The 27,917-nt window shown below is 48.2% G+C and overlaps 1 protein-coding gene across 1 annotated transcript; it reads right to left on the bottom strand.

Moving 5' to 3' along the window:
• Positions 1-16,785: 16,785 nt before the first annotated feature.
• Positions 16,786-19,526, bottom strand: LOC123047569 (uncharacterized). Its single transcript, XM_044471153.1, has 2 exons — positions 18,454-19,526; positions 16,786-17,688 (listed from the first exon to the last, which is right to left on the bottom strand). The coding sequence occupies exons 1-2, from the start codon at positions 19,271-19,273 to the stop codon at positions 17,024-17,026; spliced, it is 1,485 nt and encodes a 494-aa protein (XP_044327088.1). The 5' UTR covers positions 19,274-19,526; the 3' UTR covers positions 16,786-17,023.
• Between the last annotated feature and the right edge of the window lie 8,391 nt (positions 19,527-27,917).

The raw sequence follows: 27,917 nt of genomic DNA, 5'->3' as shown, positions 1-27,917 counted from the left end.
CTCAACAAAATCAGAACTTTCATTGCCTTCCTTCCTCAAACCCCAAATGAAATCCAATCTACCAAAACCTCAACTAATTCAAATCATTCCTTGCCTTCCCCTACTCATACTCAAATCAAATTGCATCCTATTAAACTCTGGAATATTGCATCCTATATGTTTGAAGGCCAGTACTCTGCGCCGGCGCACCGGCGTGAGTTTCGGCCGGTCCAACCCGAGCCGCTCGATCTGGACGCGTGGGACCGTCAGATCTGTCCCGCATCCCCTTTCGTCATCCTCCGCACAGGGAAAAAGGGGGAGAAAAAAGCGAGCGCCGCCGCCGCTCGCGGGATCCCGCACGCTAGCCCCCGCTGCCCTCCTTTGGACCCTCGCTGCTTCTGCTTGCCGCCGGCGCTCGCAGCCTAGCCGCCACTGGCGAAGCAAAACACCACCCGCCTTCACCGCCACCAGCGAAGCAAAAAATGCCGGTTCCAGCGAAATCGAAAGACGGTTGAAGCAATTTTTAGGCTGGTTCCAGCAAAATCAAAACAAAAACAAAGGGGTAGTAGCAAAAACTCCTGATGCTTCGAGCAAGACTCTGGTAGTAGCAAAATGGCAACTCCTGTAGTAGCAAAAATCCGAGACCGTTGCAGCAAAAAAGAAAGCCATCGCCGCCGTCGACCAACACTGCTGTTGGTGGATGTAGCAAAAATTATCTTCGGTTCCAGCAAAATCAAAATATGATTGTAGCAAAAATTGTCTTTATTTCCAGCAAAATCAAAGCATGGTTGTAGCAAAGTCGACTAGAAAAAACAGGCGATGTCATGAAGATGAATGTAGCAAAAATTCACAAAACACCAGTAGTAACAAAACCCAAAACGGTTGTAGCAAAATGGTTCACTGGTTCCAGCAAAAAATCACCATGGTAGCAGATTTGAGGTGAGTGGGTGGTAGCAAAAAATTGGGTTGGTTCCAGCAAAAAAACATGGTTGTAGCAAAAATCTTGTTGCGGCGGTCATGGAGAGGAGCGCAACCAGCTGCGGGCGGCCATGGCGGCGAGCGCTGGTTGCAGCATGCTCCCAGTAAAACAGGGCGCCGGTTGCAGGTCCGCCGTAAGTGCGTTGTATCTAGTCATCATGGTAACACCCGGTGATGGCTGGTAGTAGCTCCATTGATGAGAGAGGTGTTGGGGAGTAGGAAGGGGAGGGAGAAAAAAGTAGTTTAGGGGAGTCCGATGGTGGCGAGGCTCGCCGGAGCTAAAGATGCGGTGGTGCGGGTGATAGACGAGGGCAGGCAGACGAGCTCTGGAGGGGAAAAGAGAAGGGAGATGAAGAAAAAGCTATGGAGATGGAGATTGTGTGGACGAGTAGTGTTGTTGCCTGCGGATAAGGACGAGCGGTAGACGTGGGACCGGGACGCGTGGGCGAGCGTGAAGCAGACCGGCCGAAAGTTCCGCCGGCACACCGATCATAAACGTTTCCCATGTTTGAACCACTAGAATATGTATGCCCTCGTTGCAACGAACGGGCACATGCAATGAGCTAGTTATCTTGAATGTGTCACTAGGTTGGTGTAGAACACTAGATTACCATAGAACCATTGCAATTATATAAGAAATACATTATATTTTTGGAGATGGATTTCATAAACTGAGAGTATACTCTCTACTAATTAAAATATGCTACATTGTGGGCTACATAAAGAAGTTGCAAGCAAGCCCATAGTTTTTTGCATGGTCTGTTTATGTCCTCATGCTTGCACCACTTAGAAAGGAGTATATCTAAACAACTGCACATACCAAATTTAAGATAGTACATATGCCGCTTGGGTGATCCTTTATACTTACGGATTATGTGCATGCCCTCCTTTGCACACTATGCTACCTATGATATGAGATACAACACAGGGTGTACCTGCACCCAGCATTACTCCTAGAATTTTTTTTTGAGCCTTGACTGTAGAACAATCGTTCGACGGTATTTTCATTAATAAAATCAAGTTACAAAAATGGTACAAGTTATAATACAAATAAGTAGCAGGGAACAAATGACCTCAGCCAATCCCTGCTCTAGGAATCATAGGTAAACCCATTAAAGATTTAAATCTGTCCATTCCTTGACCCTGATAGCTTTATCCTCTTTGGCTCGGAGTTGCACAGCCCAAAGCCCTTCCGACAGGTGAAATTTCCATGAATCAATAGCCGGTGGTGCAGACCGAAAGATCTTGTCATTTCTTACTGACCAAATACTCCAGCAACTCATAATGATAATATCCAGTGCCAAATCTTTAGGAAGCTGACTAGAAATTAGAACGATCTCATCAAAAGTAGGTGACATGCTAGTTTTATCACTTCATATATGCCTTAGTAGTTATTGTAAGATACTCCCAAGGAGAACATCATGAAAAGGTATTGCAGTAAATGGTTTGTGTATGTAGTCATCTTATGCATGGAGTAGGATATACGAAAAAAAGGACTCCATCTTTAGAAACTACTATCAAGTGTAATGCATGTGATAAATAAATGTTACACTTCTATATGAGCGATATAGTTTTTTGACCCCAAAACAGTAGGAGAGGATTTAAGCGATATAATTGATGTTTAAGCCTTTAGATCCGATCCTGTAGAATTCTCAAAACTTTATCCTGATAGGACATGTCAGATTATGTACATCTGCAAGCATTTCCACAAAAAATCTAGTGATATGTACACTTTAAGCGGAAGAGAGAGTGCCATCTTTGGTTTTGCTACAAATATTTACATAAATTATGAGCACAAGCATACATATTCTAACATATTTTAATGTATGATTTTTTTAAAAAAACTTTTAATTCTGTATAGGTAAAATGTATTTTTTTTCTTATTATAAACAAGTTGGCTTTATATGAACAATGTAGATATAGGAAAACTTATGAACCGGGAAGAATGTACACCAGTAACTAATTAACTGGAAGTCTGGAACAATTTTTCCCTACTAGTTGGTTCTTATTTCTAAATAGGTTTCCTAGCGACAATCACGGTAACAACTCCTATATGTATGTAGATTCCCATAGCATATCATCAATTTACTAGTTTAATTCAACTGTTATGCTGGCTGTAATACTTTCTCCATGGTTGCTTGTGTACTTCTTACGAAGTAAATACATGTATGCACTTCAACTAATTTGTTTTTAATATGATGATTTTCGTGTACATTCAGTGGTCACTGATGGCTGGGATGGTGAGTCTATGGAGTGATTGGGAGGTCCAAATCCTAGTGCTTATTAGCTTCATGCTGCAAGTGTTCCTGCTCATGTTTGCCAGGATGCGACGTCGGAACATATCCATCGTTCCAAGGACCCTCCTCTGGCTTGCATACCTGCTGGCGGACGCCATAGCGATATACATCCTTGGCCACATGTCCTTCTATGGCAAGTCCCACGGGCACCAACAACTCATGGCATTCTGGGCGCCGTTCTTGCTAGTGCATCTTGGTGGCCAGGACAACATCACCGCCTACTCCATAGAAGACAACCAGCTCTGGCCACGCCACCTGCTCTCTTTTATTGTGCAGACGGTGGGAGTGGCTTATGTCCTCTACAATTATATCGCTGGCAGCTGGCCCTTGGTCATAGCAGCACTGCTGATATTTGTCAGTGGTGTTTTCAAGTATGGGGAGAGAGTATGGGCGCTTAAGTCCTCCAGCCTAGAGAATATGAGTAAATTCCTTGATAGCAGGAAGTTGACTGAGGCTAAACAAGGACAATATGCACAGTTGGACCAAGGGGGGAATTTTGATCCTGAAAGGGACCTCCAGGGGGCTCATGACCTGCTACCAATTTGCATGGCTCAGTTTGTGGACTATAAGTTCTGGCCATCCGAATTCCAGAGTAAAGCAATAGCGCTATTCGATAACAAGGGCCAAATATTTGAGTTGGTTGAGATGCAGCTATCATTGATGTATGATTTCCTATATACCAAGGCAGCAGTGGTCTTCACATGGCATGGATGCTTCATCCGTGCCATTTCATCAATTGCCAGCATCACCACTTTCTTCCTATTTCAATCAAGCATTGGGCAAAATGACTTCAATAGAGTTGATGCCATTGTCACATACATCTTAATATCTGGCGCTGTCCTCCTAGAGATGACAGCATTGTTGAAGGCAGTGGGATCAACATGGACATGCACATTGTTGCATGCGAGAGGATGGCATCGGCTTCACAACATAGTCTTATCTATCCGGCGGGGTGTCAAGGCTGCAGAAAGAAATAGAAGATGGTCAGGTTCCATTGGACACCCTGAGTTGCTGAACTTGTCTCATGGCAGTGGATGCTGCGCACAGAGCCTGCGATGCAAAGATTTGTGGAAGAAGCTACACCACTCCCTACCTGTCATTTCAGATGCTACTAAAAAATTGGTGTTGGAAGAGGTACGGAGAATGGTGGAGGCATGCGAAGGAAAAGAGGATATGATGAGGAGTTATACTGGTCAGTGCGCGCTGAATCCATGGCACGGGCTCTTCAAAGATCCTACCTCGCACACTGGCATTGATTTTGATGACAAAATCATTTCCTGGTACTTTGCCACCAAAATATTCTTCTCATGGTCGTCTCGTGTGGAAGAGCATGGTTATGTTGAGGCAACCACGACAGTGTCTAACTACATGATATTTCTCCTTACTGAACATCCCTACATGCTGCCTAGCCCTGTTCGGCCCGGATTGTATGCCAGGAATAAAGAAGCATATGTGGGGCTTGATTTTTCTGAGAGGGAGCAGATCAGTAGAAAGTTGGGGCTAAATAAAAGAAGAAGAATGTCGGATCTGGACACAAGAATGGATGTGGACAAGCTGCACAAAGCAAGGGGGAAGCTTGACATAATAAGGGAGGATCTGGACATAATAAGGGAGAATCTAGATGGAAGGAAGGCTCGGCACGAAAGGTCAGAGGAGTTGGACATAAGTTGGGAGGAGCTGAAGAGGATATGGGAGGAGTTGGATGATTTAAGATTAGTGGTCGGCCATAAAAGGGACAAGCTTGTGGTGTTGGACAAAAGAAGGGAGGAGCTGGACAAAAAAAGGGAGAAGCTGGACAGAGGAAGCGAGGAGCTGTATTTGGGATCTCCACCTTCCTTAGGCCTCCCCCCATGGAGAAGGCTGGAGGAGCTGAACAGAACAATAAAAGATCTAGAGCAGCTAGACAGAAGAAGGTCTGAGGTTGACGGTAGAAGGGAGGAGAACCTGGACGTGGACACGGAGGAGCTGAATAGAACAATGAAAAAACTGGAGGAGCTAGACAGAAGAAGTGAGGAGCTGCATTTCAGATCTCCACCTTCCTTGGTCCGTGGAGCGGAGCTGGCTGTTTGGCTACTAGAGGCAGAGATGCAGTGCACGCACGAGGTGTGGCGGGTGCTACTTGGGGTGTGGGTGGAGATGTTGTGCTATGCTTCCCACCACTGCACTAGGGATTCCCACGCAAGGCAGCTTAACGGTGGCGGTGAATTCATTACCGTTGTCTGGCTTCTGTCCACTGCCATGTTCAATCGCCGGTATTGTGATGAGGATTGGTTTAAGAAGGGCGTGCGGGAATTCTTCCGGTCACATTCCATCTCGAGAGAGAGGAGGGACGGAGTTGATTGCCTTGCCATGCTCGGCTTCGTACTATTGCTTCTCGTATACATGCAGAGACGGAGGGAACGAACACGGAGGGAGCGAGCAGAGGCATATCCCCTCCCTCGATGGGCCTCCACCAATAATCCAGACGGAGCAGAGGCCAGCCCTCGACGGGTCTCCCCCAATAATATGCTAGCCATGACTAGCTAGCACAGATACATCATGCAGAGCGGAGGTAGAGTTTCTCGCGCGCCGTCCACTGAGAAATTTAGGCCCTCGCCTCCAGCTGCCATCTTGGTGCTGAGAGATGGGGGACCTTGGATCTTCAAGACTTCTATGTTCTTCGCCATCGTCTAAGATCATCATAATTTGTGAGAATAATTTTTTCTCTCGTTCTTTTGGCGATGCTATGGGATTAGAGAGTTTTCTGTCCTCTTAGATCCGATTATTCAGATCTGATGAGTTTGTGTTGCTGTGTCAAGCCTTTTTTTTGGTTTGATTCTTTGTGGAGGTGAAATCTTTCATCGACAACATGGTGAAGATATAGTGATTCGATGGCATGCACTTCTAGGGGATCAAACCCGGCCCAATCACGTGCATCGATCAAGGCTTCCCATCTCTTTGGATGGGCGACTCAGGGCGCTTTCAAAAATCATTATTGGTAATGTTCGTGCGGGTGAAAGAGCGAAGACATCGTTGCTTCAGTCCAATTGCAGCCTTTTTACCGAAGTATTTGGAATAGTTTTTCAAGTAGAGATTGATGCCGTGAAGAAGGGTGTTTTTAAGAGATTTGGTTGTAATTCTTAGTCATAGGAGTTACTTTGTATTTTCTTGGATCTTAGGTCCAAATCACTATACCTGTAATTGTTATGAGCATGAATAAAGTTACAGGTGTTTCTCCCAAAAAAATAACCCTAAAAAAATTGATACTAGTAATTTGTTTAACCATAATTAGCTTCAAAACGTTTTATCCCTTAAACTTGAACCGTGGGTTCAAATCTCGAACCATTTTCACCGTTACATTTCTCGCGTTGAGATCTTCAAAATTAGATCCTATGTTGATAGGTTTTGATGAACTTCTTTTTCAACAAAAAAACGGATGGGAAAAGCATAGACCGGGAGCCTGAGTTTTCCTTTTCGAAGAGGCACACATGTGCCTCTCGTGGAAGCAAATACGTGCCTCCATCAAAAATAAATCTGTACCTCTCGTGGAAGGAAACAAAATGTGTTTTTCCCTTTTTGGAGAGACACGACTGTGCCTCTCGCGAAAGCAAACCTGCGCATCCACGCAAAATAAATTGTGCCTCGTGGAAGAAAAAAACATGTTTTTTTAGAGGAATGGTCGTGCCTCTTATGAACGCAAATCTGTGACTCCACGAGAAGTAAATTCATGCCTCTCGCGAAGGTAAAAGAAACAGGCTTTTCTGAAGGAAATATGCCCTAGAGGCAATAATAAAGTTATTATTTATTTTCTTATTTCATGATAAATATTTATTATTCATGCTAGAATTGTATTAACCGGAAACATAATACATGTGAGAATACATAGACAAAACAGAATGTCACTAGTATGCCTCTATTTGACTAGATCGTTGATCAAAGATGGTTAAGTTTCCTAGCCGTAGACATGAGTTGTCATTTGATGAAAGGGATCACATCATTAGGAGAATGATGTGATTGACTTGACCCATTCCGTTAGCTTAGCACTTGATCGTTTTAGTTTACTGCTATTGCTTTTTTCATGACTTATACATGTTCCTATGACTATGAGATTATTAAACTCCCGATTACCGGAGGAACACTTTGTGTGCTACCAAACGTCACAACATAACTGGGTGATTATAAAGGTGCTCTACAGGTGTCTCCGATGGTACTTGTTGAGTTGGCATAGATCGAGATTAGGATTTGTCACTCCGATTGTCGGAGAGGTATCTCTGGGCCCTCTCGGTAATGCACATCACTATAAGCCTTGCAAGCAATGTTACTAATGAGTTAGTTGCGGGATGATGCATTATAGAACGAGTAAAGAGACTTGCCGGTAACGAGATTGAGCTAGGTATTGAGATACCGACGATCGAATCTCGGGTAAGTAACATACCGATGACAAAGGGAACAACGTATGTTGTTATGCGGTTTGACCGATAAAGATCTTCGTAGAATATGTAGGAACCAATATGAGCATCTAGGTTCCGTTATTGGTTATTGACCGGAGACGTGTCTCGGTCATGTCTACATAGTTCTCGAACCCGTAGGGTCCGCACGCTTAACGTTCGGTATTATGACTTTATGTGTTTTGATGTACCGAAGGTAGTTCGGAGTCCCGGATATGATCACAGGCATGACGAGGAGTCTCGAAATGGTCGAGATATAAAGATCTATATATTGGACGACTATATTTGGACATCAGAATGGTTTCGGGTGAGATCTGGAATATATCGAAGCACCGGGAGGTTATCGGAACCCCCCGGGGGATATATGGGCCTTATTGGGCCTTAGTGGAAACGAGGGGAAAGGAGCAAAGGAGGGGGCGCCCCACCAAGCCCAATCCGAATTGGGAGGGGGGTCGGCCCCCCTTTCCTTCCTCCCTCCTTCCCTTTCCTTCCCTCTCCTACTCCAACTTGGAAGGGGGGGGGGGGGGAATCCTACTCCCGGTGGGAGTAGGACTCCCCTAGGGCGCGCCATAGAGAGGGCCGGCCCTCCCCCTCCTCCACTCCTTTATATACGGGGGAGGGGGCACCCCATAGACACACAAGTTGATCAGTTGATCTTTTAGCCGTGTCCGGTGCCCCCTTCCACCATAATCCACCTTGGTAATATCGTAGTGGTGCTTAGGCGAAGCCCTGCATCGGTAGCATCATCATCACCGTCATCACGCCGTCGTGCTGACGGAACTCTCCCGCGAAGCTCTACTGGATCGTGAGTTCGTGGGACGTCGCCGAGCTAAACGTGTGCAGTCCGCGGAGGTGTCGTACCTTCGGTGCTAGGATCGGTCGATCGTGAAGACGTACGACTAGATCAACCGCGTTGTCATAACGCTTCCGCTTACGGTGTACGAGGGTACGTAGACAACACTCACCCCTCTCGTTGCTATGCATCACCATAATCTTGCGTGTGCGTAGGATTTTTTTTTTAAATTACTACGTTCCCCAACATTTTCCCTTTTTGGAGTGTGGCTCTCGCGGAAGCCAATCTATGCATCAACGAGAAGTAAGTCTGTGCCTCACATAGAATAAAAAAACAAAAACAATTTTTTTTCAATTTTGGAGAGACACAACTATGCTTCTCGCGCCTCCACGAAAAATAAATTCGTGCCTCTCGCGGAAGGAAAAAAAGTCTTTTCACAAAAAAAGTTCCAAAACCTAAGAAAACCCGGAGGAAACTACGAAAGTAGAAAAAACCATTTTTTATCTAAAAGCTGCAAATGGGTAAAAAAAATTGGAGGGAGCGTCCAAAGCGCGACACCTGGCGACAGCTGAGAGCGCGCCAAGTGACGTGCTCCCAGCCCACGAAAAGTGAACCGAAGGAGCCCTTGCTGATTGGTTGCTCTCCTTAATTAGTTCCCGGCCATTAGAAGATAGAGGCCTAATTAAATCTACCAAAAACAGAATGGGAGATTCAGAAAAATGAAGGAGAAAATAACACAAAGGAGTTGGTATTAATACCAAGGATGTGGCATACATGCAATGCAATAATAAAAAGGAATTAATACCGGGAGACGTGGGAGGAGCACGCATAATTTCTGCTAAACCTTAGTGTGCGCCTCTCTGTCATGGCTGGGCACAATTCAGATGTTGTTGGGCCATGTTGGCGGATCAGCGGAAACGTTAATTATTTCTCCCGTTGCAATGCACAGGCATGTGTGCTAGTAAGCCCAAATTGGATGGTCACCGTTCGAGTCAAATTGTAGTCTTTTTATGAAGTCTTGGTGGAATTTCATAATTGATACCGTGAAGAAAATGTATTCAAGAGATTTTATTGTAATTCTTTGTTGTGAGATTTTTTTTTCAAAAATGGCCGATTGAATACTTAAAAGATTTAAGCATTATACCCAGCCTTTACATAATTAAGATGTACACAACCAAACAATGTCCTCTCACTTAAACAAAAAATAAAAATGCGAAATAGAAAGAAACATGCAGAGTCCGTATAAAGCCTAAATCGGAGGGGGGTCAATCCTAAGATCATGTTGCCATGTTGGGTAAACGTATCCCTCACCGCAACCTACAATCGTGTACACACCTCGATAAACAGGTCTCGATTCTGTATGCGTTGTAGAGAGGACCATAAACGAAGAATCCCGATACATCGTCAAAAATCTTATCATTTCTACATAGACAAAGCGACCAAATAACGGCAAGCGCTCCCATCCTGAGAAGAATTCTAAACCAGTGATCAATCCCATGTAGCCAGTTGCCAAATACATTAGCAAGACTACAAGGAGGATACAAGCCAGAAGCTATTTGGATGACTGGCCATATAGAATGAGCCAATTTGCATTGGAAGAATAAATGTTTTAGAGTATCATCATGTTGACAAAAGACACATTGCGTACTTTCATGACAATTCCTTTTAATGAGGTTATCTTTAGTAAGAATGACTCATCAACGAAACTACCATGCAATATTTATTTTTAAGAGGTACTTTCATCTTCCATATCTTCTTATTATTAACTGGCACATCAGACTAGATTAACGCTCTATACATAAACTCCACCGAGAACTGTCCATTTCTATGTAGGTTCTATCGGAATACATCATACCTATGCGACAATTACACCGTGGACAACTGTCTGGGTCGCCTACAACGGATAGGGTCATGAGACATATATCTTGGACCTTACATAGGGCCCCACATCAACAAGCATTACGGCCCTGGGCCACGAACACACTCAGATGTTGGTCAAGTCTTGAAAAATGAAAATCGCAACACAGAAGAGCAAAAACGAGCCTAAGTAGCAATTCGACCGACCCAAAAAAGGGCTCAATCGGTTCCACGCAGCCCAACTCACCACCAAAATGACACAGAAAAAGGAAAACAACACACATCTCAAAGCAGAATCGGACAGCCACAAAACGACTGACCCAAAAAGAATGCTTCGAGATGTGTCCGTATTTTTTTCCTCCCGTATGTCAATTCGGCTTATCTTGTCGGCAGCCTCACAACACTACTTTTTGTCCCCATGCAATGAAATAATAGTACGTGTGCATGTGATCTATCCCCACGCCAAGTCCATACACTTTAATTTCCTATTGATATTTTAGAACATTCATATCTTTGAAACTGAAATTATGTTTTTGAAATGTCTTATATATTTGAATTCCTGGCGACGAGACCTTTAGAACAAGATGAATCTCGGATACATTTCAAATCAGTCTAAATTTCAGTATTTCAATCATTAGTTTACTTTGTTGTCGATGCAGGCAATAATAGATAGATTTCTATACATAGTTGGGCCCAGGCTAAGAAATAAATAATAAATGGATTACTCCCTCTTTAGCATATGCCTATGTAGCACTCCTATTTTCAATTAATTGAAATGAGTGATTTTTTTTATAAATGTCTGGAATTATTATTTTTGAATGAAGTGAAATCATTTTTTTATATGAATGAACTTGGTTTTTTAAATGAGTGGATTAGTTTTTTTATTGAAGTGAAATCGGATTTTTAGATGTCTGAACTCAAAATTTTTGAATGAGTGAGATCAGTTTTCTGAATGCAGTAAAATCAGTTTTTTTTAGATGAGTGACTCGAGTTTTTTGAAATGAGGGGAATTCGTTTTTTGAAATGACTGAAATTGATTTTTTTTATATAAGTATTCTAGCGTCCCCACCTCTGTTGAAAGTTTTTCCTTTCTCACTTTCAGGTCACTGCCAACCAAGGTTGCCAGAACCATTATTTCGAATCGGATTGGAGCTTCGATGGTACGATCGCAGATAAAAGAATCTTAGCTATCAAGATCGTAGAAATGTAGATTCCATGAACTATACTTGCAGAATCAGAGGGGTCATTTTGGATCATAAGATCGTAGAATCATATAACAAAATCACGATTTTGATAACCTTGCTGGGAACGTTTGCTCCCCATCCCTAAGGCGATGGTGAAGCCACCTAATGCAATGCTACCACACATCCATTCCATCACAAAGCGGACCGTATGATGTGGCAGACGCCCTCTGCCCGACTGCCAAAATTTGGCGAACCGTCTCCATAAAACCTGGCTGCATCAACCATTGCCGCTCAAAGAAGAATCGTTGCGTCGGGCGTCCACGCAGGCAATCACTGTGATATGCAATAAACTTTTTTTAAAATTATAGTGATATGACTTCGGCTTAATTTCGTTGGCGAAACAAAACCGAAGACTGCCTTGGCAGTATCTAGCAGTATGCATTCAACTTGACAAACTTTGAACAAGTTTATAAATAAAATTATGTATATCTACCTCACCAAATATGCATCGTGCAAAAATATATGCCACGATGAATTTGATGGCATTGATTCGTATTCTAGATTTTGATAAGTAATTTTACAAAATTAAATTTCATGGTAAAAAAAATTGTATGAAGCAGAATGTCTCGTTACATATGAAAGAAATTTCTGTTAAGTTCCAAAATATACAGGATTTAAGTTCTAAACGACAAAATATATGCAGATCCTACAGGTGCCATTCAGCGGCCAGTGGCTCTTGCCTCTGTCTTCCCCAAACAGAGCACGGTTTCCGCCTTTCCCCTCCCGCAGCGCACCGCAGTGCCGCCGCCGCTTCTACCAACGCCGTGCGCCGTCCCCCATGTGGTCTCCACCGCCCCCGCTCGCCCGTCTCTCCCCCTTATCGCGCCGGGCCCCAAACGGCGCACGGCCGGATCCTCCTTTACCGGCGAATCGGAGGGGGCCAAGCGTTGTCAGCCGATGGAGCTCACGGCGTCCACGTTTCCACCAGTGGCCGGAGGAGACGAGTCCGCAAGGTATAAGCTGGGTCCTGCCAACTCGGTTGTAATGCCATCTGCTAATTATACCCTGCTTTTTTTTGTTATTATAGGGGAATTAATGATATACCTTTCGTGCTCCAAACTAAAAATTATGCCTTGCTTCGAACAGAATGGGTTGTCTTCCCAAGATTCTGAATTCTGCAGAAGCAAAGGACTAGTTTTTCTTCTCGCTGAGCTTTAGTACTTTGCTTGGCAGATAATCTAGCGATTAATTAACTAATCACCGGTAAAGCAAGGCCGGCCAGTGCCTTTTCCTTCCGAGAGGAAGAGCTTACAAGAGGCTAATGCGCTCGGCCAGAAGGACGACTCTTCAACAGCCTCTGATATAATGGTACCAGGGGCACAAGTGATCAATTTACTGATCAACCACAACCACAGGTGATCAATTTGTCTGATGGATACTTAGCGAGCTAATTACGATTGGGAGTCCTGCTGCTCTTCTGCAATAAGCCTCCCTTGTGTCTTCTTCTGTCATTGAGGTGAATCTCTCTTACATGTTTATTCAAGATCTACATTAATTGCAAATTAGGTGCTCCACAAAACAGCAAACTGTACATGTTCCCTTTGTTTTGGATCAAAAATATGCTGAATTACAGTAGTAGAGTATTTTCTGCATCTTCAAATAATACAGAATTGTACAGCATAAGGGAAATGCCCCATATCTTCTTGAGAAGATGTATTATAAGTAGGGCCCTTATCAACATGAACGCCCTGTTCGGAATCGCGCCGCTCCACAACTCCACTCCCGGAGCGGGCGGAGCTGCAGTTTCCTTGCTCCGCAGATTCCGGGAGTCGGTGGATTGCTGAACAGGGCCGAAATATTCGGTTGAAGCATTGTAGGAGAATTACTAGCTTAGCACATCAGTCGAGCACAAGTGATTCACATGATTAGTTCTATTGTTCCTAAGAAATATGTAGTAGGTTATATGGAGCTCTCTGATGTGTCGTCATTTGCACCTGCCTTAAATAGAGATTTAAAATATCAATAAGAAATTGTCTAGACGGTTTGTTTTGCAGGTCGAGATTGAAATAGTGCAGATTATGTTGAATGTGTCATTAGGTTGGTTAAGTATATGGGCAATTTACTAGTTCAATTCGACTGTCATGTTGGCTGTAATATTGTCTTCATGGTTGCGTGTGTACTTCTTTTGAACGAAATATACGTTTGTGCTCTAATTTGTTTGTAATATGATGATTCTTGTGTGCATTCAGTGGTCACTGATGGCTAGAGTGGTGCACCTATGGAATGATTGGGAGGTCCAAATCCTAGTGCTTGTTAGCTTCATGCTGCAAGTTTTCCTGCTCATGTTCGCCAGGATGCGACGGAGGAACATCTCCATCGTCCCAAGAACCCTCCTCTGGCTAGCATACTTGCTGGCAGACTCCATAGCGATATACATCCTCGGCCACATGTCTTTCTGTGGCAAGCCCCACGGGCGCCAACAGCTCATGGCATTCTGGGCGCCATTCTTGCTGGTGCATCTCGGTGGCCAGGACAACATCACTGCCTACTCCATAGAAGACAGCCAGCTCTGGCCACGTCACCTGCTCTCTTTTGTCGTGCAGACGGTGGGAGTGGCATATGTCTTCTACAAGTATGTCGCTGGTAGCTGGACCTTGGTCACAGCCGCGGCGCTGATATTTTGCAGCGGTTTTCTCAAGTATGGGGAGAGAGTATGGGCGCTCAAGTCCTCCAGCCTGGACAACATGAGTAAGTTCCTCGACAGCAGGAAGTTGGCTGAGGCTAAACGAGAACAGCGTGCACAGTGGGGCCAAGGGGAGACGTTGCATCATGAAGAGGTTCTTCAGGGAGCTCATGACCTGCCCCCCATTTGCATGGCTCAGTTTGTGGACTATAAGTTTTGGCCATCCCCATTCCAGAGTAAAGCCGTCAAGCTATTTGATAGAGGGGGGCAAATGTTTGAGTTGGTTGAGATGCAGCTCTCCTTGATGTATGATTTCCTATATACCAAGGCCGCGGTGGCCTTCACATGGCATGGATGCTTCATCCGTGTCATTTCATCAGTTGCCAGCATCACCACTTTGTTCCTATTTCAATCAAGCATTGGCAAAAATGACTTCAACAGAGTCGATGCAATTGTCACATACATCTTAATAGCTGGGGCTGTCCTCCTAGAGATTACAACATTGTTGAAGGCAATGGGGTCAACATGGACATGCGCATCGTTGCATGCTAGAGGATGGCATCGGCTTCACAACATAGTTGTATCTTTCCGGCGGCGTGTCAAGGCCGCGGAGAGAAATAGAAGATGGTCAGGTTCCATTGGACAGCCTGAATTGCTTAACTCGGCCCAGGGCACTGGAGGTTGCGTGGAGTGCATGGGATGCAAAGATTTGTGGAAGAAACTGCACAACTCCTTACCTGTCGTTTCAGATGGTACTAAGAAGTTGGTGTTGGAAGAGGTACGAAGAATGGTGGAGGCATGCGAAGGCAAAGAAGATATGATGAGGAGTTACAGTGGTCAGTGCGCACTGAATCCATGGAGCGGATTCTTCAAGGATCCCACCTCGCACGTTGGCATTAATTTTGATGACAAAATCGTTTCCTGGTACTTTGCCACCAAAATGTTCTTCTCACGGTCGTCTCATGCGGAAGAGCGAGATTATGTTGTGGAGGCAATCAGGGCAGTATCTAACTATATGATATTCCTCCTTGCTGAACGCCCCTACATGTTGCCTAGCCCTGTTCGCCCCGGATTGTATGCCAATACTGAAGCAGCATGTGCGGAGCTTGACTTTTTTGACATGAAACACATCAGCACAAGGGGGGAGCTGGACAGAAGAAGAAGAATTTGGGATCTGGACACAAGAACGGACGGGGACGAGTTGTACAGAGTAAGGGATAGGCTGGACATAATAAGGGAGGATCTGGACGTAATAAGGGAGGATCTGGACAGAAAAAGGGAGGAGCTGGACGGAAGTTGGGACGAGCTGGACATTGTAAGGTTAAAGGTGGGCAGTAGAAGGGTGAAGCTGGAGGTGCTAGACAGAAGAAGGGAGGAGCTGAATCAGGAGCTGAACAGAACGAGGTTTGAGGAGATGAAAAAGCTGGAGGAGCTGCATTCCATACCTCCACCTTCCTTATTCCGTGGAGCGGCGCTTGCTGTTTGGCTGCTAGAGGCGGAGGCGCAGGGCGAGGCAGAGGTGCGGCAGGTGCTACTTGGGGTGTGGGTGGAGATGCTGTGCTATGCGGCCCACCACTGCAGTAGGGATTCCCACGCCAGGCAGCTCAACAGTGGCGGCGAGTTCATTACCGTCGTCTGGCTTCTGTCCACTGCCATGTTCAATCTCCGGTACTGCAACGACACCTGGTTTAAGAGGGGCGTGCGGGAGTTCTCGAGGCAACCATTCCATCCTAAGGAGGAGGAGAAGAAGGGTTGGTTCCGCAGGTTACTTAGGGGCTAATCCATTGTATGTAAGTGTAGTCATATGCAAATTAAAGACAAGTCGCAGACTTGATGACTGGATTGCTGTAATGCATTATCTACCATCCACGGGATATCCCGTGGATGCACTGTTGTTGTGTGCTACTCCTAGACAGTGGCAAATTTTACATGCTTCCTTTTACCCCTCTTTTTACATGTGAGTTAAGAGAATCAGAGCACTGATGATGATATGAGATTGACATGAGATTAGCACAAAACTGATGTCTAACCTTGTGTATGATGATGATATGCAGGGGAGGAAATGCGCCGTGAACCCTTAGCATGAATTAAGCTGAAGAACATGGTGCTGTCAGAAACATTGTCACTTGACTGCATGGAACCCCTTAGGCCCCGCTTGGATGGCCGTGTTTGAGGGCAAAACCGGCGTAAAATACGGCTCCGAGTCATTTTTCCCCTCCGGCTGAAAAAGCGCACTTGGTTGGTCGTTTAGGCACAACCTGAAACGATCGTTTCATCGTTTACACCCATAATACACCCGTCAGAGATTAGCGTCTCTAGAGGTCCGTATTTTTTTCAAGGAGATTTCGTTGGTGACCGGTAAGATACAGCTGTATCCTAAAACACGCGGAAAGCAAAAACGGCCATCCAAGCGGGGCCTTAAGCTGCACTCACAAAGTTCTTCATGTCCCAGTCTCAGTCTCTCCGGTTACTTCGGAAAGAGATCCGAAAAGTTTCAAGCAATTCTAGAGACTTTTCTTGTATACGTATACTCAAGTTGAAGTGGAGATTGTTGGCTAAACTGAAGTCTATTCGTTGGAGCATTCTCAATATCGGCAAATGTCGGAAAATATAATTCAGGCTGAAGTAGCATCTGATCATTGCCATTGATCATACAAAGATGAATTGACACTAGTGCTGCTGATCATACAAACTAATTAAGATACTATGCAACATGACTACCACTAAACTGAAAAGGCAACAAAGTAATTAGGTCGACGTGAAAGGAATTGATTAGTTAATTCCCTAGGCACAGGAGTAGCTAGGAAATAATCGTCAGTTATGAGTCAAGCCTTGTAGACGACGACGAAGCAGGGTAGAATGGCGGTGGGGTTGAACACCTCCAGCTCGTCCAGGCTCGAGTACACCCCCGCCGTCCCCGCAACCGAGTCGTACTCCTCCTCCGCTTCCTCCTCTGCCGACGGCGACGCTTCCGCCTCCTCCTTGTCCGCCGTGCCCTCGCAGCGGCGCTTCACCCGGCCGGCGATGACCCGGCAAACGAGCATGGCCCTGCGCCGCTCACCACCACCCTCCCCCTCCTCCCCACCCACCGCATCATCGTGCGCGCGGCCGCTGGTGGCCATGGTCCGGACCCCGGGCGCCCTGAACTTGAACCCATCCCGAACAATCCCACACGCCGCACAGGACGAGCCGGCCGCGTCGCAGAGATGGGTGGCGCCGCCGGCGCCCAGGGAGCATGCGAGCGCGGCGCAGTGGAAGCGGAGCAGCTCGTTGCCGTCGGCGGTGCATCGCCCCGCGCCCGGCCGTCCCCCGCGCGCCCTGGCCTTGACGGCGTCGCGGTAGGCCTCGAAGCGGGCGAGGGTGGCGGGCGCGTTGTGCACCTTGAGGATGCGGTCCACGGCGCACACCGGGGTCTGCTTCTTGAGCCAGCTCGACTGGAAGATTATCTCGATGATGTTCCGGCTCGTGTCCTCCGGCCCCAGCTCCGACACTGTTAGAAAAAAGAACCATTTTTTTCACCTATGTCAGCTCCGCTAAACCAATCAGTTGTGTAAAACATTATTACAGTGAAGTGTAAAAAACATAATTACATTATATAATCTGGTCAAATTGTACTTGGGAAATAAACTGTTAAGCACTGGTCATGTCATTCATGTGATGTGATGATGGCAGGAACAATCTTATATGTGTGTCTACAGTGGACTAATGATCTGGTCCTCTGGCTGGTCAAATTGTACTTGGAAAAGAGAAAAAAAATGTTGTGCACTGGTCATGTCATGGTGACAGGAACAATCAATCTTCTCATGCGAGTAGTGTGTCAACACTCTACAGTGGGTTAGTGCATAAGATAATCCTAGATGACTGTTGCAGGGACACTGTGCACAGTGATTAGAGACCAGACCACCATCATGAAAAGCAGCAGGAATAATTAAAGCACACATCATTCATCATGCATCATGCATGCCAGAGCCAGGCTCACTTTCACCAGTCTCATCACTCCTAAGGTTTCAGCTAGGCAAATCTAGAAAAATAAAGTTTCAGCTAAGCACAGCAGTGCCACTAGCATTTGATTGGATGTAACTAATCTTTGTGCCATTAGAAATGCACTAATTTTGTTTCTAAAATGACAGTATGGAGATACAGTGTTCCTTCTGACAGTAGTGTAGCTGAAGAATCTGGATAAGGGGGCAGAAGGAAGGCTCAAGCGTACTGCAATGGCGGCGGCATGCCGTGAGTGAGAGCGAGTGATGTGTACCTGCGTGGCGTGTGGACTGGTGGAGGTGGAGGCTCTCGGCGCGGACGAAGACGTCGCCGCAGTCGGGGCAGGGGAAGATGGCGGCGCGCATGGACGAGCCGCCGCCGGCGGGGTCCACCACCATGTGGCACTCGTAGCACCCGGACAGCCTGCGCAGCCTGAACGACGACCCGCCGCCGCCGCCCGCCGTCGAGGAGGACGAGGACGCCGTGGACGAACCCCAGTGCCTGGACGACGAGCCCACCACCACGGCGCCCGCCGCTGCCGCCTCGTTCCCCTGCCCATGCTGCGGCTGCTGCAGGGGCTTCTTCACCCGCCGCTCGCCGCCCCCGCTCACCGACGCCCGGCGCTTGCACGGCTCGCCAGCTCCCGTTGCGGCGCCGGAGGGCGGCTCCTCCTCGGCGGGCGGGCGGTGCAGCGTGACCCTGCGCGGGCTGGCGTCCCGGAGCTTGCAGATGGAGGCGGAGCAGCCGAGCTGCGTCTGCTTCTTGGACTTCTTCTTGCACCTCCTGCTGGAGGCGTCGTCTGCCGGCGCCGGTGCCGGCTGCGGCGGGGCGGCGCGCTGGTTGTGCTGGTGCTGTGCCGCGTGGCTGTTCCGGCAGGAGAAGAGGCTCCTGAGAGCCAGCCTGTAGGACGGGCTGTCGGCAGCAGCAGCAGTTGCAGAGCTGCCATGGCTGCTCTGGTGCTTCTTGCCGCCATCTGGAAGCTTCTCCTTGTCCGGCTTGGGGGTGGCCGGTGATGTCGCCGCCAGCTTCTTCTTCCTCACGGTGGTGGTGGTGGTGGAGCTCTTGGAACCGGCCGATCTGTTCGGTTCCACCATTTCCTTGCCGCCCTCTGAATGAAGTGAGCTCTTTGAGACAGAAGCTGGTAATCTTGTTGCTAGCTTGGATTCGTTGTGTAGGCAGATCAGATTCAGGTGTGAACGTGAGTGTGAGTGTGAGCAGAGTGATATGATGGTGCTGGGATGGGATGGATGATGGCTGCTAGTGCTAGCTAGCTCAGTAGTAGCTCTGATGGCTGGCCTAAGTGGCCGGCTGCTGCTCGTGCTTTATGCTTTGTGGGGGAGGGAGGGAGGAGGAAGAAAGGAGCAGGGGCCAGCTAGGGGCCGGACGGTGAGCCAATTATAACTTAACTTTTTAATTACTCTTTCTTACATGTGTAGATTACCAATGTCATGGCACTGTATCATACAGTAGTATTACATAATCATGCTTAAACCCAGTTAGAAGGCTTATCTGGTCTGTAGCATGGCATTGCGTCATAATCGTGTTTAGGAATATGAATTAAAGCGGGCTTGGGGCTTGGGAATTTGTTTACTGGATCCGTACGTTTGGGACCTGGAATTCATCTCCTCCCTCGAGCCTTGCAGTTAAAGAATGGAACAGCCCACGAGCGTGCTGCTGCCTGGTGTTTCTGGTTTAGATTACTGGCCATGGCTCTGAACCGGATGCACATGTGCCAATCTGCACAAGATACTAGTATCATCATCCAAGCAGAGAACATATATATTCCTCATGATTATGTATGTACGTGGTGCTAAGTGCTACAACTCCTCCATGGGTGGTGACGACTCCAGATTCCAACTTCTCATGGCTTAGGGACTACTACTAGCAGTCTTGGTACTACCTTCCGTATGTATTTTCTTGTTAGGCAACACGTAGGTCGACATACTGACATACTACATGCTACTGTGTACTGTCTGAATGTACTAGTAGCATATTGGCTGACTGGTTGATAGATTGTGCATCTAGTGGCAGTGCTGGAGGTGGTGCACTAGCGAGGAGCAGGGCAGGACGAGATCGAGGAGAGGGTAGTGGCCATGGCAGTTTGTTGCAGAGCTAGCCGGCCTGCATCATGCGTGCATGTCCATGAATCTGCAAAGGATAAATGGATAACAGACAGAGAGCGTTTCTATGGCTGTGTGTGAGTGTGGCCTGCGGGTTATGGGCTTGCATGTACGTTACGAGGTGGGTCAGTGTGTGTGTGGTGTGGGCGCCATTGCATTGTGTTGCTCTTGTAAGTCTTGCTTGATGCAGTGCAGGTGGGGTTTTGAGATAATAAGGGCATCTCCAGCCGCGTCCCCAACAGGCCCCCCCAGGCCACTTTTTCGGCGCACGCGCTAAAAAAAAGGCCCAGTCGCGCCCCCCGGACGCCGAAAATCGCCGGTTCGGACCTTTTTTTCCGCCCGGCGGTCACAGGCTGAACCCGACGCGCTGGGGAGCCGTTGGGGGCACCGGCGCTAGGGAAAAGCACGCCTGGCCCACACCGACAGGAGAAAAATCAAGGTTTTCTTCCCCCGACTCGCCTCGCACCCCCCGCGCCCTCGGCCACCACTAGCTATATCCCGGCGACGGCCGCCGGCCTACTCCGCTAGATAGCCATTCCCCGCCGGAAAATAGCAGCGCTTCGCCGCGGCAGCCCCTCCCGCAGCAGCTGGGCGTTTCCGACCGCCGTTTCCGGCCGCGGAGGCGCGGTTTAACGGCGGGTACACGCCCACCGAGCGCAAGGTGTTCGGCATTTTGACTGTCTCGGCGATGGAATCGGATGAGGAGGAAGAGCTCGCCGCGCTGCTCGAGGAGGAAGCCGCGGCCGACGTCCAGGAAGAAGAGCATCTGATGGTGCTCGCCGCCCTCGCCCAGCTGCTGGCGAGCAATGAAAAGCTGCGTCGAGGTGGCTCGGCGCCGGGGCGGGTGAAAGCAAAGAACCGACATCGTCTTCAAGGCTACTGCAAGCTCTACTCCGACTACTTCGCCGATGCTCCACTTCATGGCGAGAGAACATTTCGCGCCGTTATCGGATGAGCCGAAAGCTCTTCCTCAGGATTGTGAATTCCATCCGGGAGTTCGACAACTACTTCAAGTGCAAGATGGATTGCACTGGCGCTCTTGAATTCACCTTCATCCAGAAGTGCACGACAACGATGAGGATGCTTGCATATGGAGCTCCCAGTGATTCACTCGACGACTATGGGCGCATGGCCGAGTCCACCAGCATAGAGTGTTTCTACAAGTTTTGTCGGGCAGTGGTGGCAGTGTTTGGGCCACAATACTTGAGAACACCCAATGCGGAAGACACTGCTCGGATCCTAGCCCAGAATGCAGCAAGAGGATTTCCTGGGATGCTTGAAAGCATCGACTGCATGCATTGGAAATGGAAGAACTGCCCATTTGGTTGGCAGGGGATGTACAAAGGCGCCAAAGGCGGTTGAAGTGTGGTGCTTGAGGCGGTAGCCACACAGGACCTCTGGATTTGGCACTCCTTCTTTGGTATGCCAGGAACACACAATGACATCAACGTGCTGCAGTGCTCTCCTGTTTTTGCCAAGCTCGTTGAGGGCCATTCTCCTCCGGTGAATTTCGAGATCAATGGGCACCAATACAACAAGGGGTACTATCTAGCTGATGGCATCTATCCGAGATGGTCGACATTTGTGAAGACGATCTCAAACCCTGTGGCAGGAGGCAAGAACGCCTGGTTTGCGAAGCTTCAGGAGGCTTGCAGGAAGGATGTCGAGCGGGCATTTGGTGTGCTCCAATCTCGATTCGCTGTTGTTCGGTACCCCGCTCAGACCTGGTCGAAAGATCAAATGTGGGAGATCATGACTTGCTGTGTCATCTTGCACAACATGATCATCGAGAGCGAGCAAGAAGACCCAATGTTTGACACTAAACCATACTACAGGCAGGGTCCTCTAGCCGAAGTTGATCACCAGCTACCGGCAACTTGGACTGCCTATCTCAGTATGCGTTAGGAGATCCGAGACCCACAGGTGCATCATCAACTGCAGAAAGATCTAATTGAGCACCTATGGAGGCTCAAGGGGGACGCCGCGTGATGAAATACGAGTTTTTATTTGTTGAACTGTATAATTTGTATTGAACTATTTGTTGTTGTAGTATTTTGTTGAAGTATTTGATTTTTCTGTGATGAAATATGTGATAAGGAATAATTGTGTTGATAATTGAACGCCGAGACACGGCGAAACCACGCTGAATATGGGCCTATTCTCGCCCATATGGCCGTTTATTCGCCGAAATTGGGCTGCAAAGTGGGCCAATTTCGGCGCCTGGTGGCGAGCTGGGGGCGACGACTGGGCGCAAAACCGCCCCCCAGCGCCGAGTGTATCGCCGGCTCGCCCACAGGGGGCGATTTGTATGCGTCCTGGGGGGGCCAACGGCTGGAGATGCCCTAAGAGGACAGTGAGAGAATGGGGGCGTGCTTCTCCTTGGAATGGAATTAGGAAATCTTCGAGGCGGACCCACAAACCACCCACATCCTGACCGCGGAAGCCGTCTAATGTGGGCCTGTATCGGTCCGCGGCGCTGTTCGTACGTGTTTTCTTCCATAAACCGGAGACAAAAGTGGGGGAGCTTGGCGGGAGTCCGGACCGATCCCAAGCTTGCTTGTGACCGTCCTGACCCATCAAAAATCCCTCCCCCCCTCCCGCGCGCGCTTCCCGCCCGGCGACAGCTGCCCACGTTCATGCTGCTATAGAGCGCGCCGCTCAACATTAAAGGCGGCTTAGGGCGGACGCGACCTCTCACTGCCCTAGCCATTGGAGCTACACGCCGGCCGAGTGTGCCGCCCGCTGCACGCTCGGCTGAACACGCCTCCTCGCCGCATTTATATGCCTTCCTTAAACCCGCGTGAAAGCCAAGAAACCTACTCTGGCCACACGTTCGCTCATGAGCGGGCCGGCATTAAATGCAACGCCAGTCGAGCTCCTCTCGTCCGTCCACTAATTAAACGAGACCAGACGCCGGGCAAGAACCACAGCCCTCCGCCTCTCCCCCATCTCCTCCTCCATCATTTTATCTACTCTTCCGATGGCTTCCGAAGAGTAGTTCTTCGGCATACAAGCCGCCTGGGTGGCCAGTCGAGCCTGCCGGATACGAGCGAGCCAGCTCGCTGGTCCACCTCTCGTGCCTAACCCGACAAAACAAGTTGTCGCGCCAAGCAGCCGCGTGGTTCAGCAACTCGCCGCTCCAGGCCAACTCGATGAGGAGGGAAGAGTTGCCCCACATCGGCACGCGTGGCACGAGCATCACCGCACCCAGTGCGTGTGGCTGCGCCATCCGTCGTCGATGCGTGCGTAGCCACGCCATGCACGCAGAGAAAGAATCCAGCTGCATGGATGTGGACGAGGTGGTGGCCCGCATATCTGTGCCCACCGCCATCATTGAGCAGAAGTAGAACACAGGAGGCCGCCGCCACTTGGGTCCCAGGAAGGCCATCGCCGGTTACCTAGTCGGTTCTCCTTTATCTCAGAACATGTTGGGCACTCGCCTGAGCTCTCCCCCTAGGCTTCACCGATGAGCCCGTGAATACGTCTCCCCTCTACATGCCGCTCCGGCGCTCGATGGTGGGGAGGGGAATCCTGGTGCCTCCGCTCCAGTTAGTAGTTTAGGTTAGGGATTATTAGTCCTCGCAGGTGTGGCACTCGGGCGAGGACCAGTGGCGGAGCATGTATGAGGAGGGCCATGTGTTGCTAAAACAGACTGGGAGGGCCAAGCTGTTGAAAAATGGATTTTAGTAGCAAATAGTGACATTGTTCATATCAAATTAGTAGCAAATGGATGATGTTAGGGGGTCAGGGCCTTGCTGGTCCTCCCGTCGCTGCCACCGTGGAGGACGACACTTTTTCTTTGGGTTTGTCTTTCGGGCTCCAATCCTCCATGAGTTCGTCTGTTTGGACGTAGCCAACGAAGCTCTGACATGGATTCCTGCCGTATCCTTGGGGTGTTGAGGTTAAGGTTTCTGGTCATGTGGTGAGCTTTGGTGTCAGGTGCTTCAGATCTATGCAAGGATTCAATTGCGATGACTACAGCACCACGACGCTGGTCCTTAGGGGCACGTGCACAAAGACTTCCCGACGGTCAGCGGCGGCTCGACTGGTGGTAGAAGTGATCGTTCGGTGGTCTTGGAATCTCGATGTAGTTTTATTACGCTCGTGATGCTTTGTATTTCAGTGAATTTTTATAATAGATCTGGTCCTTTTCGCAAAAATGCCTGGTGGTAGGTGCGAGATTCGGATACGTGGCCTCCCGCACCGTCAAATTGAGTCAGCCTGAAACATTTGATAAAAAATTTCCACAATTCATTTCTTCCCCAAATCAGTTCCCATGTGCACGAGTCCATCGCCTTCGTACGCCGTGCCCCATTCATGTAGTCTCAGTCCTCCTCTGCTCTTACCACCCTTGCCTACCGTTGCAGATCGCCGTCATTGCTGCAGCTCGCCCTCACCGCCGTTGCATCTCGCTGAAGGTAAAGTCATTGCCGCTCCCGCCGTGCTGGTCAGATAATCACTTGGAACCAAAACAGCCACCTATTATAGTTATTTGCGCGGCCCGTTGCAGCTCACACGTGCCATCCCAGCTCACCGCAATCCCAACACTCGCCAGTGCCGATTGCAGCTCTCCTCATACTGGTTGCAGCTCGTCGTCGGCCCATCGCAACAACCTCGTTGCCGTTTGCTGCTCACCCCGGTGCTGGTTGCGACTCGCTAGCGTGCCCATCCAAACATGTGAAAAGTGCCAGCTGCAGCTAGCCTTGATGCCAGTTGCAGCTTTCCCAGCATGTTCGCTGCATCTCGCCATTGAGCCATCGTAGATCGCTGCGCTGCCAGTTATAGCTTTCCAATGATTCCAGTTTGCATCTTCCGTTGAGTCATCACAGCTCACCGCGCTGTCAGTTGCAGCTTTCTCATCATGTCAGTTGCATCCCGCCGTTGAGCCACCGCAGCTTGCCCCATTGCCGATTGCAGCTTTCTCATCATGTCAGTTGCATCTCGCCATTCTGCCACCATAGCTCACCGCATTGCCAGTTGCAGCTCATTGTCATGCCCCCGTCTTCCCCTCTGCAATGCTTCCTCTAGCAACGCCAGCTCAAGGCACCGGTAGCCAGCTGCTCGGAGCACAAGCCCCCCCCCCCCCCCCCCCCCCCCCCCCCCGCCCCTCCCCGGTGAGAAGAAAATGGCGACGAGGGAGGTGGGAACGGTGGCGATTTGAAGGTAGGAGGTGTGCTGGGAAACTGGGAGAGAGATGCATGAGAGAGACATTGCAGGGTTGAAGGGATAAGGAAGAGACTATTCGAGAAAGAAAAACAAATTGATAGGGGAAGAAAAGGGGAATAACTTTAGGTGTCGCATTACGTGGCGAAGTGTGGCTAGGAACCAAACATCCCTGTGGCTTTAGTCCGCAAAGAAAAATAAAAGCCCCTCGGCTTCTCGGTGGTAGCCCAGCAGCAGGACTTGAGAGAGTTGGCAGGGAACTTTGATCTGAATCCACGGCATATGCCTTTTGCATTCTTAATCTGCATCAGCATCTTACAGGGGCGAAGATGACTTACTTTTCAGTGGTGACCTCTGCAGCAGAGAAATGCACGCACTCATCAGTGATGAGTTGTGTTTCATGGGCTTTCAATGGTGACCTTTCTTCTTCTTCAAGGCGGGGTATGAGAAGAAAATGGCGACGAAGGAGGTGGGAACGGTGGCGATTTGAAGGTAGGAGATGTGCCAGGAGAGAGATGCATGAGAGAGACGTTGCGGGGTGAAAGGGATAAGGAAGAGACTATACGGGAAAGAAAAACAAATGAACATGGGAAGAAAAATGGAATAACTTTAGGTGTCGCATCACGTGGCAAAGTGTGGTTAGAAACCAAACAGCCGCGTGGCTTCACCGTGCAGAGAGAAAAAAAACCTTGGCTTCTCGGTGGTAGCCCAGCAGCAGCAGCGGGACTTGTGAGAGTTGGAAGGGAACCTTGATCTGAATCCACGCCATATGCCTTTTGCATTCAGCAGCTTACAGGGACCAAGATTACTTACTTTTGAGTGGTGAACCCTGCAGCAGAAATGCACGCACTCATCAGTGATGACTTGTGTTCCATGGGCTTTTGTGATTCTTTACCTTTCTTCTTCTTCATGGCCAGGGCAACTAGTGAAGTTTCCTGCTACTGTGGACGGCTTTACCTTTCCCTTTTCCTCCTTCCTATGCATTATGCATGCGCTTTGGTTCGATGGATTGGAGCAAGTAGACTAGCTACATATGTAGTAGTATATGAAACTTGCAATTTACTTGTAGTATTTCTTTGCTGTGGATTTCAGTGCGTGCAACATTTACAAAAGGATACAGGAGCACGTGGTATGCATGCATTCATGCCGTCCATTCCATCTCAAAAGGAACAAAGCATCACTCCATCGATTACGCAAAATACAGTAAGCCCAACAATACTATATGCATTGTACCACTACTTCTGGTAATCTCAAGGTTTTGGGTCGGAGAAGTGAGGAAAAAAATCATGGGGCACTGATAAGTTACCACTGTAACCTACAAATACCGATCGGTTATCGAACTATATTTTTGAATGAATTTTTAGTCCAGATAAAATTCGTCAAAAATTCAGTAACATTCATTTTAATTCAAAAATCCAGGATATTTTGCTTGGTAAGATGATTTCTAGTGGGGCACCGAGGTCTGCTGTTATCGCCCGATGACCGAATTTCTCGAGCAGGAACCGAAACCCTTGGTACACTACACATCGAGTGAAGCATAAACTTTTACACCACACTGCACACAGCTTCCTCCTTACTTTGTTCAAGTTCAAACCATGTACGATGTTCTGGCCGTTGCTGACTCCCATAACAAGTTGTTGATCCGGGCGCCAGCTGCCCACACTGCACGGCGTCATAACACTAAAAGTGGCACTTCTCCGCAAATAATCCTACGCTTGATTAAGGCCCTGTTCGGAATCTATCCACTCTGCGGAGTTGTGGAGCTCGGATCTGGCAGCTCTGTCAAAGTGAGCTGAAGTCTGGTATGCTCGGGGAGCGGAGTTAGAGGAGCGGAGAGGAACCGAACACTCCTTAACTCTGACCATGACATGTATAGCTAGAATATCCAGTGACCAGTGAGAGTGCCACGTCCATCACCATCCATGCTGCATGATCTCCATGTGCTGGTGGTCCGGGACTGCTGGATCATGATCATGCACGGTGAGCCAATTAACCCACCAACTTAATGAGCTAACCTCCTAACTACTCTTTCTTACTTCCTCCGTTCCTAAATATAAATCTTTGTAGAGATTCCACTAGGTGGACTACATACGGAGCAAAATGAATGAATCTAAACTTAAAATGCATCTATATACATTCGTATGCGGTTTATAGTGAAATCTCTACAAAGACTTACATTTAGAAACGGAGGGAGTACATGCGTGGATTAGCAGTGGCTTGGCAGTTAACACTGTGTCATAATCATGTTATGGAAACAAACTAAAGCAAGTTTTTGGGGCTTGAAAGTTTTTTTACTGAATCCGTACGTTTGGGGCCCTGGAATTCATCTCCTTGTGTCCTCCCTCCAGCCTTGCAGTTAAATAATGGAACAGCCCACGAGCTGCTTGCGTTGCTGCGTTAAATTACTGACCATGGCTCTGAACCGGATGCACATGCGCAAATCTGTCAGGAGATA

This window comes from Triticum aestivum, chromosome 2B (genome assembly GCF_018294505.1).
Source record: "Triticum aestivum cultivar Chinese Spring chromosome 2B, IWGSC CS RefSeq v2.1, whole genome shotgun sequence".
Classification (NCBI taxonomy): Eukaryota; Viridiplantae; Streptophyta; class Magnoliopsida; order Poales; family Poaceae; genus Triticum; species Triticum aestivum.
Note: the sequence above shows the minus strand (reverse complement) of the source record. Positions and strands in the feature narration are given on the sequence as shown.

Coding starts and splice junctions, on each gene's coding strand:
- LOC123047569 (XM_044471153.1), bottom strand. CDS start 19,273: ATGGTGGAACCGAACAGATCGGCCGGTTCCAAGAGCTCCACCACCACC. Junction 17,689..18,453: donor CCAGTCCACACGCCACGCAG/GTACACATCACT, acceptor TTTTTCTAACAG/TGTCGGAGCTGGGGCCGGAG.